This window comes from Lynx canadensis, chromosome D4, assembly GCF_007474595.2.
Source record: "Lynx canadensis isolate LIC74 chromosome D4, mLynCan4.pri.v2, whole genome shotgun sequence".
Taxonomy (NCBI): Eukaryota; Metazoa; Chordata; class Mammalia; order Carnivora; family Felidae; genus Lynx; species Lynx canadensis.
Window position 1 is genome coordinate 46,011,106 of NC_044315.2, and position 21,572 is coordinate 46,032,677.

At 42.3% G+C, this 21,572-nt stretch overlaps 2 protein-coding genes and 1 long non-coding RNA gene across 3 annotated transcripts in view; 1 reads left to right on the forward strand and 2 right to left on the reverse strand.

Annotated features, from left to right (window-relative positions):
* LOC115499967 (cyclin-dependent kinase inhibitor 2A-like) overlaps positions 1 to 6,152 on the reverse strand; it is a 31,785-nt gene extending 25,633 nt beyond the window's left edge. The window contains exon 1 of the mRNA XM_030294254.1: positions 5,895 to 6,152. Within this exon, the coding sequence (XP_030150114.1) occupies positions 5,895 to 6,087 (193 nt within the window). The 5' untranslated portion in view covers positions 6,088 to 6,152. The remainder of the gene's footprint in view (positions 1 to 5,894) is intronic.
* Positions 6,153 to 15,573: 9,421 nt separating this feature from the next.
* Positions 15,574 to 19,796, reverse strand: CDKN2B (cyclin dependent kinase inhibitor 2B). The gene is made up of 2 exons (XM_030294445.1): positions 19,620 to 19,796; positions 15,574 to 17,385 (listed from the first exon to the last, which is right to left on the reverse strand). Exons 1-2 carry the CDS (start codon positions 19,773 to 19,775, stop codon positions 17,125 to 17,127), a joined length of 417 nt encoding a protein of 138 aa, XP_030150305.1. The 5' UTR covers positions 19,776 to 19,796; the 3' UTR covers positions 15,574 to 17,124.
* LOC116738437 overlaps positions 16,432 to 21,572 on the forward strand; it is a 123,203-nt gene continuing 118,062 nt past the window's right edge. The window contains exons 1-2 of the long non-coding RNA XR_004344382.1: positions 16,432 to 16,520; positions 19,458 to 19,895. This is a non-coding gene — a long non-coding RNA (uncharacterized LOC116738437). The remainder of the gene's footprint in view (positions 16,521 to 19,457; positions 19,896 to 21,572) is intronic.

Below are 21,572 nucleotides of genomic sequence, written 5' to 3' on the forward strand. Positions count from 1 at the left end.
TAAAATAGCTCCTCCACTGATTATTCAGACTCTCCTGGGGCCCAAAGCATGACTGATTCTAAAATCTAAATCTTACCTAAAAGCCTGGGCCTTGATTTAAAAATAAAAAAGCAAACATAAGATTAGTTAAAAAGCAACATTGGCCATATGTGCCAAATGATGTTGCAGAAATCCACCTGTAACAGAATCCCCTCCAAGTGCTTATTTAAAATGCAGATTCTTGGAATAAAATAAAATAAAATGCAGATTCTTGGCACCTGCAGCAAGTATGCTGAATTAGATTTTCTGTGAGGAAGCCCAGAAATGTGTATTTTTAAACAGCAGTCCAGGTAATGATGTTGCTGATAACCTTTGCCTCAGTTCTTCGACTTCTCATTACTCTCATGCTTAAATTAAGAAAGTAAAGGCATATTTGTTTATACCACTCTGATTGCACAATTTTATTAGTTTCAGTTTGTTTAAGAGATTACATATCTTTGCTCATATAGTTCTGAACCTCTACAAAACCTTTCTTCCTACTGGCTTTGAAACCATTTAAATAAATTGAGTTTTTTTTTTTTTTTTGAGGTGAAGGGAAAAAGTGAGATGTTGTTGAAGAAGAATTAAAAAGTCATTTGTGATAGAATTTTTATATTATCATGAACAAAGCCATTATGTTACTTACAATATAAAAAATAAAAATCAACTTATTATTTTTCAAAGGACCTCTGAGGCACTGGAACTTTAAGTCTTGTAGTTGACGGTTTAGTTTTTTCCCTTCTATTACTTCTTTATGTAGGTCTGCCCAGTTGCAGCCATTATTCTAGGGCTCCTGAAATAAATAACTGCACTGATAAGCAGAGATTGTCTTCAATTTTCCCTTCTTTAAAATATAAATGCTGACACTTAGCAAGTGCAACAATTGTCAATATAAGTAGTTTTGCTGAATACACACCGACATAGCATGGCTTAGGATATGGTAAACCAGTGCAGGTCCCAAGTTGGGCATTTTCTAGGATGGGGGAGAGCCTTACAAAGAGACCTTCCTTCCCCTACTGAACAAAGCCTTTATTTATTCCCAAGGTTATCTCCATTGGTTGGCTTACTGTCATAGAAATTGATCTTATTTTAACGCTTAGTGATTTTTTTTTTCATTCTAATAAATGAATGTTTTAACGTAGGGGAAGTGTTCAAACACAAGGAAAGCTGCAGTATGGGAAGAAAACAGTTGAGAGAACAATTTGAGGCAAATTCTTCATCACTGGAAAAACTTCTTATTCCATCCTCCATTCTGTCTTGTACCCCAGAAAGAGGAACAAAGAGAAGAAGGCCTTTCAACACTCGCTGGCGGCCAACTGGCGCGGAAGGGATTGGCTGCCGAGTTTTGGACACTTTCCTCGAATAAACCTGACCCATTCCGCTCCACCCCTCCAGAAAAAAGGCCTGGCCAGTTCCAAGCTGGGGAGATGACCAAAAGACCTCCTCGTCATTCCTTGCACCCCTCCTGAATCCGAGAGGCCCCCACTTCGTCCTCCACCTAGTTGGGCCCCAATCCCGCTCTAGGCATCAGTCACTGTTAACGCAGATCACATCTTACCCGAGGAAACAGTTGGGGTGTGGGGCGAGGCCCGGGGCGGTTAACAACAGAAGGGGTGCATTCGCGGAGTGGGGTGATCAGTGGGCTATGCCTCTAAACTCTTGCTACGGGGTCCTACCCCAGCTGCCAGTTAAATCTCTGGGATCCGCAGCGTCTCTAGAAATTGAGAGGGTGGGGAGATGGGGTCGAGGAGGGTGGTCGCAGCTAGGAAGTGGGGGAGGCTAGGTCGGTGCAGCTTTGAGTCTCGCTTCCTACGGTAGAATCTCTCTGTGGTCCTGGGGGAGACCCTTTGCAACCCCAGCCAGGCTGTGGGAGGCGGTGAGCCCCAGTTTGAAATCGTCCGGAGAGGACTAGGGAGAGGGATTCCTAAAAGGGGGCAAGTTATGTGACCAGAGGCCTAATACCCAAGCTCTTTGGAAATAGACATAGCTATGCGTTTATAGTCTATGTAAAAACGAACTAGGTTGTGAATAGGCACAGCGAGCATTGGTCTGAAGTCACAGCTCTCTCGTGCTTTCTCCAGACCTTACCAGAACCTTGTTATTTATGATCCTTGCACAAGTCAGTTTCCTCACTGCCCAGCCCCACCCCCCTCCCCCAACAATCTAAGGCTAAGCAAGCTCTCAGTTCATCCTTAATGCACGATCATTTCAGGGTTTGAAAATGACTATTTATATTTATATTTATATTTATATTTATATATATTTACTGGTGATGGTCATAACTTCTTGAAAAACTCAAAAGTATAACGAAGAAATTAAAGATCACCAATCCCAATCCCCTCATCCTGAGGAAAACACTATAAAAATTTTTGTACAAAAACAGAGTGTATGTGTGTGTCCAGAGAGAGGAAAGGAGGAAAAATGAGAATAAGAATTGTTTACTGTTTTGAATCTTGAAAAATCACCTAACTTTATAATGTAATCATTTCACATTCTACTAAATATTCTTCAAAGACACGATGATTATCTAGTATTCCAGAGTGCAGAATATTCCAGACCATTATTCCAGAGCATAGTTTTGTACCACAATTTAACATCTTGTTGCTAGAATGTAAGGCAATTTTCAATTTCTTGCTACGATTTGTCTGTATTAATCTTTGTCAGAATCTTTCTTTCATTGGATGATGCCCACACAGAGAATACAAATGTATGGATGTTTTTTCTGATTAAAAAAAATTTTTTTTAAGTCAGCTCTATGCCCAACATGGGGCTTGAACTTGCAAGTCACATGCTCTGTGGACTGAGCCAACCAGGTGCCCCCAAAAATGTATGGATATTTTAAAAGTTCTTCATACCTACAGTAAAAATATCCTTGCCAGTGAGGGGTTTAAGAAGTGCATTAATAGCTATCATTATGTGACAATGAGAATTTAGAGAATTGTAGCTTTTTTAAAAAGTTAGTAAATAACTATAATTTTATATTTATAAAGTGAAAGAATATCCATTGTTTACATAATTTAAACTGTAGAAATAAAGCATCACAACTTTTTTTTAAATCAGGTTAGATTTTGCAGCAGACAGAAGGATTCTCTGGCCCAAGGAGTTTTAGTGTGGAGGGGATGAGTGAGATTGTTATGCTTCTCAAAAAGGAAGAAAAATTGTGAAGAATAAAAATACTGGATCAAATGTTCAGCTAAGAAAGTATTTTTGAGATGATTTGGATCATTTTACTAACAGGGGTCACTCACATGTTGGGAAAATGGTTTAGATTAACCCTACCATGGTAGTTACTAGCGATGAACTAACATGTATTAACAGACATATAAAATATTATGGACGTAGACAAGGTTATGTCCTTGCTACCTGAGGATGACAATGGACTTTTTAGAATTCAAGAGACCCCAAAGAAGTAAATAAATATTGAGTTCGGTTAAGTGTTATTGTTTCTTTACATAATACAACCTGGGGATCATGTACGCATTGCGAATTATGGTTTATACTAACTGTATAGAGCTTACCTTGAGAGAATGCTATTCTGTCAAAGGGGATAAAAAATCCTAAGGGTTCCCAAATAGCAGTAAACAAATAAACACTTACTGTTATATAAATATGACTTTTTTGTGAACACACCAAGGTAGAAATAACAACAAATCAATTAATGTAATTCATCAGGCATGTGTGAATAAGAAACTAGTAATGTGGAATTTTATTATATACATTTTCCAGTCATATAAAAATAAAAAGTCATAATGAACATAGTTGCAGAAACTTTAAAAACAAAAATAACACCTTCTATACTTATATTAATAATATTAAGTAATTCATACAAGAATTTTTTTAAGCATTGTGGCTCTTAAGAAATTGTATGGGTCCCAACATAATTACCATCCATTCTATATACGTTCTTAAATCAATATAACCATAGGCATAATATATATTTATGTGAACTATATAATTATGTCATTTATAATTAATACTTCCATAAGTTTATATATGTGTATAACTTAAAAAATGAAGTTGGAGAATTGCGCGTATATTTAAGAAATAGTCTATTCTACCTAAGTCATGTGTTCTGCCTTCAGATATTTACTAAAAATTGGGCTTTTCAAATAGTCAATACATTTTTAAATAACTTTACATATTATTCCTGAAAATTGATTTATACCTAAATAACAAGGAATAAATGGCTACTTTCAAAGAACTACCATTTTTGTATTTTTAACATTTCATAAAATATATAAAATATGTCTTTAAAGTTAATTGCACTATTACATTGTGTATTCCTAAAATAGAAAACACATAATTATAATACTTACACAGATTAAAACTTTCCACTTTGTTACTATAGATTTCCAGAAGCAACCTAACACTTTAAATAAAATAGCTTTAAGTAGAGAGTAATAGTAACCACTCTGATATTCAAAAATATATGATGGCTAAACATTTGCTGGCCAGAATAAAGCACCATAAAACAAACAGGGTCTTGTTAATGTTTTAAAATGAAGGAAAGTTAAGTCCAGCAACATGCCATGAAATCTTTTACAAACTCTTACTAATTCTTTAAAAATACTGAACTTTCATAATTATATGAAAAAGAAAATGTGTATTTACTCTATACATTGTAAGTTTTTTTTAAGATTTTATTTTTAAGTAATCTCTACACCCAAAGTGGGGCTCGGACTTAGAATCCGGAGATCAAGAGGTGCTTGCTCTACGGACTGAGCCAGCCATGCGCCCCTGCTTGTAAATTTTTGGCATTAGAAATGGAGGTACCTAACTAAACACCTATAGTTTAACAGTTTTACATTTACGTGTTAAAGGCCTATTAACGTTGGGGAGAAAAAAATTCCCCCTCCCCCCGCATTTGTTTTTTTAAAACGTCTATTGGTGGAAATGGATGCCTTACTTGTGTAGGGTCACAAAAATTAAGTCTCATTAAATTGCTTTTAGATTTATTATCTAAGTTCTAATTAGGATTCTGCATATTGTAGCAATGTGTATTTTTCAATTATTCTGGTCATAGGAAATTACACCGTGTAAAGATTTGTCTGTTTTGATGACAAAACTACCCAGGATTTTGTTTTTCAAGAAGTAGGCCTCATTTTTAAACAAGTGTTCATTGTGGCCTGATAGGATTAAAGTATGATTAATAGTGATTTCTCAGACTCACCACTGTAGGTCTATTTTTTGCTAAACGTTTGATGCTAAGCATCATTCGGAGCAGTTTGAATCTGTCAAGATTTCAAATAAGAAGTCTGCGCCTCACTACGAAAGCCCAACTCTCTCTATAGACTGCAAAAGCAAATGTTTGCTTCTTCGATCAGTGTTACTATTTCGGGAAGTCAAACCACGTGCCAGCCCCCAACCTCTAACATCCCCCACTACTGTAAGGAGAGAGAGTTGACCTGGCAGAGGAGACAACAGGTGGCCCCCTTAAAACTAAGACCTTTGGTAATACTTTCCTCCAGGGCGAAATAAAGTGCCCTAGAAATACACCTTCACAGAGTGTGTGCGTGCGTGTGTGTGTGTGTGTGTGTGTGTGTGTGTGTGTGTTTGCATGTGTGTGCGCGCGCGAGTGTTTACTGGCTCTCACCCAGGAAATTCAGGAGTGACTGACTTCTAAGGTGGGTTTGGGATCTCCCGGTTCCTCCCAGAGTTTCACCGGATTGAGAAGGTGTGTGAAAGGAGCCCCGGGCTCAATACATTGGGAGCACCACACCTCTAAGCAACTGTAACCCAAACCGGGAAAGAGGTTCCACCCCTAGAAACCTCCTCCTCCTATCCTGGTCTAGAAGATGGTTTATCTGTATTAAATCATACCAAACAAAGTCTTCCAAAGGCCGACTGCGCCCGGGACTTTTCGAGGCCTTTCTTACCTGCTCTTCTAGGATGCGGCTGCTGCGCTCTGCGACGGCTCCTCACTAGCTTTAGCACCAGGGCCGCAGCGGCCCGCACACCCGGAGCTGCCCACTCACCCGCTGGCCGCGCGATCCGCACAACAAAAGCCCTCACTCGTGGAGGGCCACCAGCACGCCGAATCCGCACTGTGATCAAAAACGCGCGCACCATACTTCAGCAGCCGCCACCACCGCTGTGCTCCGAGGCCGCTGCGCCGCCCTTTGGCACCAGAGGTAGGTAGCGCCGCGCCCGCCCCCCGATCTCAGACTGAGACCCACGCACCGCCCCCCGCCCATCCCCGCCCCGCAGGCGCGCCCCCGCGTTCCCTGCGCGCGCTCGCGCGCCCCCGACCTCCCCAGGTCTCAGAACCGTTCTGCGCCCGGCGCGCGCGGGAAAGGCCGGCGGAGAAGCTCGGAGTGCTGCGCGCGCGCGGGCCGCTAGCACCCAAGGTTCTCCTCCCTTCCCCCACGACTTCTTTCCCGCCCGATCCGCGCGGGCGCCCCACGCAGTGACAGCTCAAGGGCCTGTCGCCAGAACGCATCTCCAGGCCCCCGCCCCCTCGCAACATTTGTCACCTGACACGGCCGTAAGCAGGAACCGCCGCGTTGCCATGCGGCAGCTTCCAGTCCTGCCTGCTCGCGCCCCAGTTCCCCTGCCCCCCCCACTTCTTTTATTCTTCGCGCTCGTCGCTAGAGATCTTCCACTCCTCCAAACCGGATTATTTAAAAGAGGAAAAAGAAAGGAAAAGCAAGGTCATCTCAGCGCTCGATCAGCCACTCAGGAGGCTGGATGTCAGTTTTGAAAGAAATGGCGCTACGCTCCACTTCTAGATTTGGGAAACGAGCGAAATTAAAGGAAACCGCTGCCTGCAGCCGACGCGACATGTGGACACTGAGTGGCGCTGGCGCCGCCGGAGCAGCGGGCCTGGCGCCCCAGCAGGTAGGTGGAGCCGAACCCCAACCCCGGCTTCCTTGCTGGGTCGGGGTACCTCTTCCCCTCTGTGCTCCAGCGTCGCCGAGAGCGCGGGACTGGGCGGAGAAGCCCGGCAGTTTTTATTTTCGGTTTTAACCTTCGAGAAGCGGCGCAACATCTGAACGCTTCTTCCTCTTTCCTCCGCCCGCGGCACTCCCCTCCCCCCCAGGGGCTGCTCCCCGCTTTTCCCGGTTTCCTCGCGGTCAGTGATTCCCGGCGGAGAGCCCTCCTCCCTCTCCTCCCTCCCGGCGCTCCGACACCCTCGGCTTTCGCTGCCCGACTCCTCAGCGCGGTCGCTGTCCGCTCTCCCGCGCTCCCGGCTTCCTTCCCCTGCCCTCCGGTTTCTTCCACACCACTGATCTTTTATTGCCGGCCACCCTCCCTCCCCCTTCCCCTCCGTGGTCCCCTCAGCACAGGAAAAGCGGGGGAAGGAAAGGAAGCGGCAGCATAAAGGAGGGGTGAGTCGAGGATACGGAGGCGGCCTAAGGACACGGAGCCCAGTTCCAGAGCGCAGCAGGGCAGGTCCCCGCTCCGGGGCTGGATGGAGCTCGGACGCCGGCTCGCTGGCTCCCCAAAGGCGGGAAGTCCAGCCCAGGACGCAGCTTTCAGGCGGGTGGCGCTGACCCGGTTCCCCAACCTCCAGGGCCTGTAGTCAGTAGCGATCGATCTACAGCCTCTCGGGCTGGAGGCGCGGCCTGGCCGGCCGCGCGTGTAACAGAGGATGTGGGACTAGGCCCAGCCTTCGCGGAACCCTAAAGGTGGCCCGCCGCGCGGTGGTTTCTTCTATGTGCCCGGGGTGGTGGCTTAGCTGCCGAAGAGGACCCACAGCGTGAGAGCTGACAGAGCCTTACAGATCAGGTGCCAAGCCCCTCACTACGTGGAGAAAGCGAGGCTTGCCTTGCCCAAGCAGTGTACCGAGAGGCCGGGTCTGGCGGCAGATGTCTTCCCGTTCTCCATCCCTCCCCTCATCCCGAGACCGAGCCGCCGACCAGGCCGGTTAGAAGAAGCGAGACTTAGGTACCAGTCTTAAGTAGCTATTCTAAATGTCTAGGTCTTCACAAACGCACCTCTCCCGGAACCTGTAGGATTCACTCAATTTACTGAGCACTGTGTTCCGTGCTGGGGCTACGTGCTACTTCTCCGACTAGACTGAATTCTCTTTCTCGGTCTTCACGAGGCTAGCTCTTTCTCCTTCAGATCTCTTCTCAAGTTTCCCTGCTCACAGACTCTTCCTCTTTCAGGCCCCATCTTATCACCATGTTGATGTGGTGGTGGTTTTTTTTTTTTTTTTTCCTCCCTGCATAGCATTTAGCATACAGAAATTATCCTATGTGATTGTTTACTTGTTTGTGGTTTGTCTCTTACAGTGGTAGGTAAACTCCATGGGAGCCAGATTCTGTTCTGTCCTACACTTACACCCATGACCACCCCCCCCAGACCCTTCATGGGTGAGATGGATTATAATGAGGGGATTTCATTTTATGGCCAATAGAGGAGGGGCACATTAGAGGGTGGGTAGAGAAAGCATCCTGGAGGGAAAATGCTGCCCAATTCCAGGAAGGTATTAGTTTTTTTTCACGTATACATTACTTTTACTATTAATGTAATTATTAAGAGTAATAATTTCCATTTGTCCTTGGGTATATTGAATATAGTTTGATCATCAAATCCTCAAAGCCAGTCGAAACTCAAACACCACCTCCCTGGGAGATTCTCCCTAAGCTGTCACCAATGATGCTAATGATAGTAATAATAACAACAATACAAAAATCATGTAGAAGAGGGATACTGAATTTGAAGTTCAGTCCATCTTAGGGAAGCGACTTTGCACACCATTAGAGAACAGTGTAATATCCAGTATGGTATTCTAGAAGAACCCTGGACAAGTGGTAGAGTGAAAGGTTTCCAGGAAGGGGGGATTAGCTGTGGCAGTAAACCATAGTGGGTGAAGTCAAGAAGACCAGTAAGGCACATCTCTTGAAATTATTAGGGTTCTTCAGAGAAATGGAACCGATAGGACATGTGTGCATGTGTTTCTGTGTGTGATTTATTGTAAGGAACTGGCTTACTTGATTATAGGGGCTGGCAAGTCTGAAATCTGCAAGACACATAGATGAGGTTGGAGACGCAGGGAAGAACAGAGGAGGCAGTTTTGAGTCAAAAGACAGCCTGAAGACAGAATTCCTTTTTCTTCCGAAAACCTGTCTTTTCACTTACGGCCTTGGTGAGGCCCACATGCATTGTGGAGGATAATCTGCTCCCCCCCCCAAAGTCTTTGGATTTAAATGTTAGTCATACCTAAAAAATGCCTTTGCAGCAACATCTTGACTGGTGTTTGAGAAGACATCTAGGTACTCTACCCTAGCCAAGTTGACACCTAATTAGCTATCACATTATCCCATTATGTCTGAGGGGTTTACTGAGCCTCAGTTTTCCAGACAAGTTTAAATTCAGGAATCTGTCTGTATTGATGCGGTCTGTATAGCTTAACCTATAGCCATTTCATCTCCACCCAAACTTGGTCTGGGGATAAGGGAAGTTGCCCACTTCAGAGGGATGCCATTTGAGTAAGAGCATTAAGGTCATTATACAGTAAGCTCTGTGTCCAATGAATATAAATTTTAACATTTAAACTTCAATTCCATCTTGGTTTTCCCCTGCTGCCGAACACCTGTGTTTTGTACGTTGTGGTATGCAGGGGGAATTCTATGCAATTTTAATAGTAGACTAAGCAAAATATAATTATGAAGCTGAATCTTTAGCAAAACAACTAATTTGTGGCATTACAAAGACTTTTGGAATCCCAAATGGCTTTTGGCTATGTGATCTTTAAAAAATGCATCCTTAAGAACTGGGTAGTATTATGTGTACACACTTTCACATGTATTACTTATTATATCCTCACAGTGGCCCTTTGAATTTGGGATTTCTGCTTCTACTTTACAGGTGAGAAAACAGGCCCAGAGAGGCTCAAATCTTGGACAGTCTATGGCCAGCAAGTGTAAGGGCTGTAATCATCAAGGAGGTCTTTAGACTACAAGCCTCGTGCTCTTTCTGTTGTACTAAAGGCTGGTTTCAGTAGGGAGTGAGCTATCACTGGGTCATTTGTGCAGAATCACTGAATGTGATTTCTTTTCATTGCTCTCTTCCTTTGGCCTAAAAAACTGATCTCTCAGCTCTCTCTGAGTTTTCGAACAGAGGCAAAGGATTTTCTATTTTGGATCAGAAAGTTCATCCCACGGACAGAGATAGAAGATAGCATTTTACTTAACTTATGTTGTACCACCTGCCCGTCTCCTCCCATGATGTCCCAGGATACTAGTTTCTTCCCTCTGGTAACTCTTGATGATGAGAATTCCATGAGAAACTTCTCTAATATTGCACATGTTCAAACTGAAAACCCCAAAGGTATAAGACCAAAGTCACCATAAGCAAGATTTAAAAACTATCATCTGAACATATATGACAAAAGAGTAACTTTTAGAATATGTAAGTAAATACGTATATGAAAAGATAAACTTGTAGAAATATGAGCAAAGAATACAATGGGTAGTTTATAGTAGAGCATATACAAATGGTCAAATGGGCAGAAAAATATATGGAAAGATACTGTTTTACTCATTAGTGAAGAAGGATAACAGAAACAATGACCAGTATCTATGGATGTGGCAAAAATAAAAAAAGGAATGGTAGTGTTGGTAAAGTTGTCAGGAAACAATCACACACACTATTGTAACTTGGTGTATTGTTTTGGAAGGCAACTTTATTTTTTTTTAAATGTTTATTTATTTTTGAGACAGAGAGAGACACAGCAAGAACGGGGGAAGGTCAGAGAGAGAGGGAGACACAGAATACGAAGCAGGCTCCAGGCTCTGAGCTGTCAGCACAGAGCCCGATGCGGGGCTCGAACTCACAGACCGTGAGATCATGACCTGAGCTGAAGTCGGACGCTTAACCAACTGAGCCACCCAGACGCCCCATGGAAGGCAACTTTATAGTATTTATAAAAATTGAACATGCATATGTATCCCTTTGACTTAGCAATTCCTCTCCCATAACTCATGTACGTATGCAAAGATACACACATACATAAATATAAGTATGGAAATATATATATGCTATATGTAATATACATGTATGGAAAGAGGTGTATGTTATGCATGCATATATTTGTATTTATGATATTATTTGTATTTTTATATATAGACATGTTTATATACATATATAAAGATATGCAGTCCCACTCCTATAACTCATACAAGTATGAAAAAATACATAATTATATGTGTGCATATATACACACTCATTTAATATTGAAGATATACATACACATAATATATATATGTATATATAAGTATGGAAAGGTTTTACATACGACACATGTATGCACACACACTTTGTGTGCGTGTGTGTGTGAGAGAGAAAGAGAGATGTACTCTTAACCCTATGAATTTCTCTCTATAAGTTTCTGCAGATAATTCACTTAAGGATGCAAAAAAGATTCTTTATAGCATCATAGGTAGTAGCACAAAAAAAAATCAAGAAAGGAAAAAGGAGATAATTTGTTTGTCAATAGGTTTCTTTTTAAAACTGGGTTTCATCCATAAAACACAATACTATTCGCAGGATGCCTGGGTGGCTCAGTCTGGGACTTCAGCTCAAGTCATGGTCTCACTATTTGTGGGTTTGAGCCCCACAACGGGCTGTGTGCTGACAGCTCAGATTCTGTGTTTCTCTCTCTCTCTGCCCCTCCCATGCTCACGCTCTGTCTCTCTCTCCCTCTCAAAAGTGAATAAACGTTAAAAAACATTTTAAACCACAATACTATACAGCCATAAAAAAATGAAGTGTATCTCTGTGTCCTGATAGGGAAAGTTGTCAAAGATCTATTACTAATCAGAGAAAACAAGTTGTAGAATAGTATGATCCCATTTACGTTTTCCAAGTGTGATTATTGGGGACAGGTGTTTACAATTATATGTACCTATATTTCTGGAAGGTCAGTTAAAAATTTTTAAAAATCATGGTTACCCCTGGGTAGTGAGAATGGGGAGGGGTAGCGAGGTTTTAGGAGGTTTTCACTTAATTTTGTTTATTTTCTGTACTGTTTGAAAGTTTATCATGAACAAGAATTTTAAAGTAACCACCAGAGACACTTGGAGCCTCAAACCTAGGGATTCTAATTCTTTAGACTGGATGTTGGTCAATAAATCTAAATTCTAGAACATCTCTCTATATAGGTGATTCTCATATGGAGCCAAGATAGAGAACTGCATCCTTATATGTTGGTCGCAAATGACTGCTGGGGATAGCACTATCATTGTAAAGATATAATAAATACCTAAGGTGAATGTAAAATGAAGTATCATTCAATTTTTCCCTAGAAAGGATGATAGTAAGTTCTTTTGTTTATGGTGAGATTTAAGCAGATAAAAGACTCCTGCAACATTGAATAGATCCTTATGTGATAACTCTATCAAAGGCAATCCAGACAATAGAGAGTAGTAGAAGATGACAAAATATTTTAGGCAAGGTTAGTATTTATAACTCTAGGTGACGTGTTGGGAGGGGGTACAGGGATAAAGGGTTCTTCTGTGCCCTAGGAAAGGTGGTAAAGCTCAGCAACTCATACCCACAGGTACTGAAGGTCTCATGGAGGGATGTGGGTGGGGGAGGGAGGCCTCTGAGTGGGAAGGGGATTCATAGGTGTTTGGGGTTCCTTTGTAAACTTTCACTGTAATGTAGATGGCTGTGAGATAGCACGTTATCTTCACACATCTCTAATGTTTTTTTTTTTCCCCAGTAAAATCTTTGGTTTATATTTATTTCAAACTTCAAATGAGTAAATCAGAGTTGGTTGCTCAGTTTTGATGTACATGTTGATATATATTACTGTGCCTAATATGTAATCCATGCTAGTTACATAGTATTTCATTAGCTGCACTGGTTTTGAAGGAAATTTGTGGTAAAATTAGTAATGGGATTATAAATATGTAAATTAGATAACTACATATAGTATACATTATACCTATATTATACATAATTATATAATTAAATATAAATTATAAACATAAGTGATATATAAAAGTTACCATATCTAAAAGTAATTTTTTTCCTTATGCAAGGAGTGATATTAAAATCTTCTGAGTGGGGGATTCAAGAGGCAAGAAAGGAGCTATCCCATTTGTAGTAGCTGAACTTGAGAAAGTTTTATAGAAAATCAGGGTAGTAGGGAATGAGCAGATTCGAATTATTTTAGGCCTGAGAATATTTCACAAATCCCATAAATATGTAGACCATATAAGTTTGTTTTGGTTTGATTTGATGAATTCTGTTGAGTTATTGACCCTCCTTCCACAAAACACCACCAAGCTGCTCCTCGTTTTTCTTTTGTTGCTTTCCTCTTCTCTGTCCTCCTGACAGAGTACTGACACGAACTCTGAGGCTGTCATGTACATATTTAGGTGATACAGAAGGTCTTCCCTAACCAGATGGTTTCTGCTACCACCCAGACAAAATTTAAGGATTCCAGTAGAAACAAATGAGAAAGTACAGACACTTAGAAATGGGTCTGTAAAATCCATGACAGCTGTTTACAGAGTTACTTATCTCCTGTTGACTATGTATTTTAGCATTTTCTTCCCTTTGCACTTTGATATCCCCAACCTTCTCTCTTTCTCTTTTTTTCTTCTAAACTAAGCTCTACAGTCCAACAAAGAGTTGGGCTTGAACTCACAACACCAACATCAAGACCCTCAAATAAAGACTCGCATACTCTACCCACTAAGCCCGCTAGGTACTCCAGCCCAACTTTTTCTCTTGGTTCTAACTCCTACACCAACCCATTCTAGGTCAGAATCCCTTCTTATATGCTCCCTTTAAAACTGCTTTTTCTTTCAGAACATTTGTATTAGTTTGTGCTACCTACTTCAGCATTATTTTATAAATCTATTGGGTCTACTTGCTTATCTCACTTCAAGAAACCAATCCGTCTAGTGACTCCAGGTGGCATAAGAGAAATGCAAACAGCAACAGGAAAAATGAGAAGTAAAATGAAGTGAGAAAGACCTTAATGCTAAACTATTGATTTTGCAAAGCATCCTTTCTGTTCCTACTTCTCACAAATTTGTCGTGTCGTTTTTCAACTAACTGGTGGAGGTGGTGCTTATAAAGATTTTTTTCCTTCCCAGGGCTCCAGAATTTTAAAACATGTTGTTCCTCTCTATTCTTCTACGTAATCCTTCCTGGATTCATACTATGGCACAATTATTACTAATAAAATATAAGACACCACTACAGTCAGGTGTGAGACAAATTCGTAAAGGGTAAAACTTTAGTGATGGTAGGGAACTTAGGAGTAATCTGGCCCAATTCCCACCTTTTAAAGATGAGGGAAATTGAGGCTCATCAAAGTTATATGACTCAGTACATCATGGAGTTGAAGAACCAATACTGGGACCCTGGTCTTCTATTTTCCAGTCAGGCCCTAACTTCTCTTTCCTTCATCCTCTCCTGCTTCCCTGGCATTATAAATAGAACAGGAAAAGATCATGGAAAGTTTTGTGAAAAACTGTTCTTGCTCCAACTAATTTTTAAAATTAAAATTTTAGGGGTGCCTGGGTAGCTCAGTTGGTTAAACACCTGATTTTCGGCTCAGTTCATGATCTCACAGTTTGTGAGTTCCAGCCCTGCGTTAGGCTCTGTGCTGACAGCTCAGAGCCTGGAGCCTGCTCCGGATTCTGTGTCTCCCTCTCTATTTGTCCCTCCCCAGCTTGCACTCTGTCTCCCTCTCTCAACAATAAACATTGAACAAATTTTAAACAAAAATTTTATTTTCTTACATACGTTCTGTCATCTATGATCTCCATGTCCATATCTATTTGTAGCTTAGTAATTGGACACTGTGAAATTATACCAAGCCAAAAATTACTCAGGTTTTCACAAAAGAACTCAATAGGTTGTTAGTAATGAAAACTTAGTAAGTACTGTATGTCAGAATTTGGTTATGATTAGCTGCTGACATATACATGAAAGCAGATCTCTTGTATTTTTAAGATATTTATTTAATTACTTACTTAAGTAATCTTTGCATTTAAGTAATCCCTACAGTGTGGGGCTCGAATTCAGGACCTCTAGATTAAGTCACATGCTTTACCAACTGAGCCAGCTGGGAGCCCCAGACCTTTTGTATTTTAGATGACACTGACTTTTGCATTTTCTTCAGAAGGCAGTCCATAGAAGTGCTTCTTTTGATGATTTCTGTTCTTTTTCAGATCACTAATTCTACTTTTCTTTTGGTAGAGTGGCAATGTCTTGAACATTGGAAAAATTATACCCTATTATAAAAATAATCAATATTTCTCTGTCTTGTTCTCATCTGGGAAATGGTACCTATCTCTCAGGTTTAAGTATTAAATTCACAAATGTATTTTAAAGCATGTCTGGCCTAAGGTATGTGTCGATAAGTGCTTACATATTATTTCCAGTAAGAAATGCTCTGATTCTCAACTACCTTTCCCCAGTAATATATTCATCTGAGGCATAAAGAATTGATGGGGAAGTAAAGATTTTTTAGTCAGTTCAAAGAAACCCCTTCCTTTGGTCTCCCAAGTTAGTATTTTTTTCCTCTTTTTCTCTCATACACACACACCATGTATAAATCTTTTCCTAGTATGGGTAGCAGGGTTTTTTTTTTTTTAATGAATTGTTGTTGGTATCATTTATCAATAATCATTACAAAGAGTGAGGGAAATGACCGTCTTTGAGTCTTTAACATTTCTCAGGAGTTAGTGGTAAATCCATGATCATACATTTTTAAAACAAATTAGCCAGACCTTGGAGTCCAATCTATTGCTTTTTTTTTCTTTATTAAAGTATTGAAGCATCAGTTGTTCCAATGCTGTAATGAATCAAGCAGCACTGGAAATTAAATCCCAAAAGCAGTGCCCCTTTAGTTTGTTCAGCGGATATTAAGACATTCCGTGAGCCATCATCACACATTTTCAACAGTTTGATACCCAGTTTACTCTTTCAGCAGCCCTCTGGGAAATACCCCGTGATAATTTACTGGGTGGGTGCATCGGTTTTCTAAAAGACATTTGGAATATTTCATAGTTTGACCCCCGAGACACTCTAGTAAAGGAAACGGTCAGAAAACTTAAAGAAATAAATAGGTTATGGATAAAAGGGTCTAGGCTTTGGCAGCGTGCCAAGGTTTCATTTAAAAGCTGCAGTTCTTCACTTCTTTACCACGGAGTTACTTTCTTCCTTAAAGCCTCCCCGGTAAGTTAAGAACACCCCGAAAGTTACAAACATCTCCAAATCTTTTCCGACTTCCGGCGGGGGGTGTATCCCGTCGTACACAGATGAAGCAAATGGTTAATGGAGGCGGTTGCCCTCTCTGCAATCCACCACTTCATCCGGATCGCTGACTTCTGGAACTCCCGAAGAGTCTCCCCTCCTCTGAGGAACACACGGCAGGCTACAGCCCTCTTCCGAGAGCCGTTCTGAGTCATCTTGGCTCAGGGATTTTCGAACCTGTGGGAAAATTCACCGCGCTCTCGCGTCCTCCGGTCCCTGGCGGTGGAGCTCGGCGCATGTCTGCGGGGCTTCCGGGAAGCAGCGCTTCGCAGGTGAGTGCTTTGCAGCGCAACACACAGCGTGGAAAGCCTTGGGCACCTGGTGGCGCCCAGGTCTGCGGTCCTCCTCGTGTCCTCAGTCTCCTCGGCCTTCCGGTTTCCCCTCCAGCCTCCGGGGGCCCAACGCCTTACAGTAGGGGCTTCCGGGGCGCTCCCTTAAGGTCAGAGGGGCGAACGGATCACCCGCCCCCCACTCACATGCCAGTGGCCGCCGCTTGCCCCTCTTGACACCAGCGTCTTTCCTGTGAAGTTTCGCAGGCACCTCGGGTCATTAGAGACTCTACAGGCCACTTTTTTTTTTTTTTGCCAGAAAAGCCTGAAAAGTCAACAACACCGGGGGGCTTCACGTTCAGCTCCTAAATCTCTGGGAAGTCCGCTTGCTTCCTGGTGAGCGTGAGGACCGGATCCAGAGAAAAAGAAAAAGGAAAAAAAAAATTTTATTCACGGTCTGCTTCTCCTCCCCCACGGTGAGTCAAGGCTCCTGGAAGGCTTTCAGGCTTTGCGCCGCTCCATGTTCGTAGCCTTCCTTGAACTAAGTTGGGCGTGGGGCACAGGGGAGAAAAGAAATGTCCTGGTGGGCGGCTGGCTGGACCCGCCATCAATCTCCCGCGGCTGCGCGCAGGTACCGGGCGACATCGCGGTGGCCCCGCTCCTCAGCCAGGGCCACGGGCAGGCGGCCCCAGGCATCGCGCACATCCAGCCGCGCCCCGGCTCGGTGCAGCACCACCAGCGTGTCCAGGAACCCCTCCCGGGCGGCGTCGTGCACAGGTCGGGTGAGGGTGGCGGGATCCGCGCAGTTGGGGTCCGCGCCGTGGAGCAGCAGCAGCTCGGCCACGCGGGCGCTGCCCATCATCATGACCTGTCGGAGAGAGCAGAGTGGTCAGGGCGGCAGCGGGAGCAGCGACACGCAGGCCTGGCCACCAGAGGTAGACCCGTTTCAAAGAAATACCTATTCATGAAGTTTCTCACTAACGCAAAGGGGCTAGGAGCCTCGAGACCGTCTGGTTACGCTTCATTGGCTGATGCACTCACCGCCCCCCACCCCCCTGTCCCGTTTTACACTTTACTCAGCCCTGCTTGAGTTCCATTTCATTCTCCAAACAAGGGGAGACAAGAAAGAGCTGATAATAAAGCACTAATCCTCGTGCAGAAAAAGAAAAAATCTTGATTTTCGTTGGAACATGGGAATCTAGTTTGTTAAATGATTTATGGGCAGAGTTAAGTTTAAAAGCCTTTAAAGTCTTAAATTATTTCCCTTGATGTCTTTCCTACCTCAGCCATAATCCACCTCTACAAATATTTATTAGGCAGTCAGCTGATATTTTTAAGAGTTAGAGTCATGCTTTAGAGGAGAAATAGGTTGTTTAGTTCTCATAGTAAATCCCTTGTCAGAGTTTTTACTTTTCACTGGCCTGCATGTCTGTTGTCATAAACTGAATATGGTCTGATAATTTGGGTCAAATTGGAGATAGAGGGGAAAAAGAAAATAAGATGATGAAAACAAGTTTTTTTTTAACAAATTATTTACCAGTTTTAATATTTTTAAGTTGGTGTTACAGGTAAGGGATAAAGTTTAAAGGGTAATATATTTAATGTAACATAAGCATGTAAAATAAACACTGTATTTACATTGTACAGGATTTTATAATGTAATAGGATTTTATAATGTTAGATGGTAAATAATTTGCTATATAAAAAAGAGCTTGGATGTTAGTCAAATCAGATCAATGCATAACTTAGAAAAAAGATGTTTTAGAGCAGTAATCCTGTAGCAGCCATTTGTGTATATGTACATTATGCAAGCATTTACTTCTTGTAATTAACAATAAAAGTTTTTGATAATTAAATATCCAAAACGGAGTTACTTGTTCTTGCCAGTTCATGTATTTTAAAATGTACCATGTAACTGAAAGATAGCATACTACTTTTTTGTTTCATGAATATTAGAAGCATCCATTTCCTCCCTTAAAAACCATGATATGTTATCATTATCACTATTAATGTAAGGTATTTCATACATAGAAGGAAAAAAGGGTTTTTTGTTATCTCAGAAAATGGTGAATTAAAACTATAATTAAAATCTTTTTACAATTATTAATATTATTTGAAGTCTAAGAACTACTTTACAAGATTTTTGCTGCTTCTTAGAACACTTTTCCAAGAATGCAAAAGGAATGGACACATATTTCCTTTAAAAATCTATACAGTTAACAAGACTCCTTAATAATAGTTTGGTTCTAGAATGTGACATTGAGATGAATACTAATTGTGACCATTATAGTCAACAATAAAGCACAAGATACTGGATTTTAAAGGAATGAAAAAATACATATGTACTCATTAAAGCGAGATTAATAAACATTGAACAAAAGAACTTTATCAACGAAGAGGCTAATTATTCATGTAGAACCTCTGCCATTTAAAAAGGACCTAACAGTTGCTATAAGCATGCTTTTGTAATCCAATCATTTTGTATGATAATTAAGCAAAAATCCATAAAAGCATTTTTTTCTTATGTAATATTCAAGAGACACTTCTAACATAAAAGGAATTAAATACTTTGATCGAGGAGTCCTGGCTCATCTCTTTGTATTCAGTTTGCCTCTATGAGGAAAAAATACAAAGAATTTTATATCACAACCTAGAAGTTCACGGTGAATTTTTTCATGTAATGTGATTCTGCATGATTCCTCAAATTTAATCCGGACTGTGTAACTTGTAATTTAATTATCATTGAAAGTTGATAGATATTTGTTTAAAGACAGACAAGACAAAAGTTTTTCTCCCCAAATAACCTCTCCTTTTCTTCCCAATTGAATCTATCCGTTGTATCTGTGATCATGAGACGGAAGAGAGACTACTGGCATTTTTTCCATCACTAAAAAGAAAACCAAACTGAAGTAATGTTTTTTTTCCAATCCCGTTCTTTAGGATCTTTGGGGCGGGAGAACCTGTTTTACACCTAGGCTCCACACCTCCAGGAAGAGAGAAAAAGGGACGTCGGTGAAGATCTCGGTCCCAGTCGCGTCCCACGGAGGCCGCTCCCCTGCACTCCTGCGCCCCCTGCCGGCGAGGCCCCAGGGCCCCAGCTACCTGGATTGGGCGCCTCCCGAAGCGGTTGACTCCGTTGGGATCCGCACCGGCTTCCAAGAGCTGCTGCACAGTGTCCACTTGCCCCCGCGCGGAGGCGTTGGCCAGGCCCGCGCCGTCGCCGCCACCACGGAGCATGCCCTTGTCCTCCTCGCGCATTTCGCAGTCCACAGACGCAGACTGGCCCGGACAATCCACCACTGGCTGTGAGCTTCGCCACACTCCTCCCTTCTTCCCCACCTCGCCCTGGCGCGCTCACCCCTACGTGGGAGAGCTCAGGTTAGCTTCAGCTCTCTTTCACCGTCCTCCTGTGGCTTAGGCGGCCCGTGCAATGGCCGAGCCACTCGTGGCTAAACCGGGCTTTCCCCAGCTCGCTCCCGGGGAAAAAGCGCCTCGCTTGGTCGCAGTGGTCCGGCTAGGTAGAGAGCCTGCAAGGGAATGAGTCCGTTTCCAGCTGGGCGGCCGGACAGGGTATTCCCCACCCCCTTAGGCTCCGCCCCCTGTCCGTCTGGCCGGGCCGGGCAAGTCCCCACTTTGCAGGCTGCGAGGCCCGGCCCTCGGATGACGTTACAGCCGACGAGGTAGGGGCGGGGCGCGGGAGGAGGGCGGTGTTGGGAAGCCAGCCCAGAGTCTGCTGGGACGCATGCGCCAGACAGGAAGCGCGCAGAGCCTGTTGTCCTGCTCGCCGAGTGTCCTGCAAGGCCTTAACTAAGGTTTGGAAAAGTTGAATCCATGCACTCAGCTCCTAATCCCCTTCCTCCAGCAGGCGGAGCAGAGGATTTCTATTCCTCAGTCCCGTGCCAGCTGCTTTCACTTTGGGGACGTTGGTCGCTCCTTGTATAATTGAATGGCTGGCTGAGAGAAAGGCATTTAAAATAACTCTGTCTCTCCCAAGATTAATGAAAGTGACAGCTTTGCACCTGTCATGCAGGTTAAATTCACCCCCAGGCAGTACTTGAACTTCACTAGCTTTTCATCTTGCATCAACCTTAGCAATTTTCTTTTGGGTGTGTCTTCCTATTTGAATCAGTCAAAAATCAGTTACAGTGAAAAATCCTGAGAATCCTGTTTTGAATGTGATTTTTATTCTTTTCATCTTTGAATAATAGATACACACACAGCTCCAAAAAACAAACCTAGTTTGAGATTGACAATGGCAAACTGGTGCACGTGAGACATTTAAAAAATATAAATATATATTTTAAGAATCTGAAATTCCAGTTTCATGATATTTGAACAGTATTATTTTTGTTTGCACGCTTACCTATTTAAACCCACTTCGCAAGTATTTGATTTTTATTTATCCTGAGTAATAAAGGAAATTTATGCAGTAATAATGAAACATAATAAAACAGGGGTGTGGTGCTGGGCCTGTCATTAAACAGGCTGAACCTGTCATTAAATCCTCTTCTGAAGATTTAAAGGCCAGTTGCTTTTCTTTTCTTCCCAATCTTCCTAGGTGAGTTTGAATTAACATATGCATTGCTCTGAAGATTTAAGAAATTACAGCTGATGTTTGATTGAAATAGGAAGAGAACCACAAGTTATGTATCTGTTGTCTGAAAGTTTTGGTGAGGAACCACATTACACTGAGCTTCTCTTAACATGGAACAGTTCTCATTTACAAGATCATTTATTGGTTCATAGTGCAGAGGAAGGCAGTTTTTAAGGGAAGGCAATTGCTTGCTTACTCACAAATGAGTTTGTCTCACATGTTTCTTCTAGCATTCCTTAGCTTGGACTCCCTTCCCCCCAGTCCATTGTAGACTAAAGAAGAGCTCTTTAAAGTTAGGGGAGCCCATGGAAGTGGTGGTTAGGGATGGAGATCTACTGATTGAGACAGAGTCGAAATCCACCTGGATAGGGAAGGGAAGGAAGGCAGCATCAATAACCATTTTTTCTCTCTCTTATCCAACCTCCATCTCTTAGTTTTCTTTCTTAATTTTCCTATCTTTT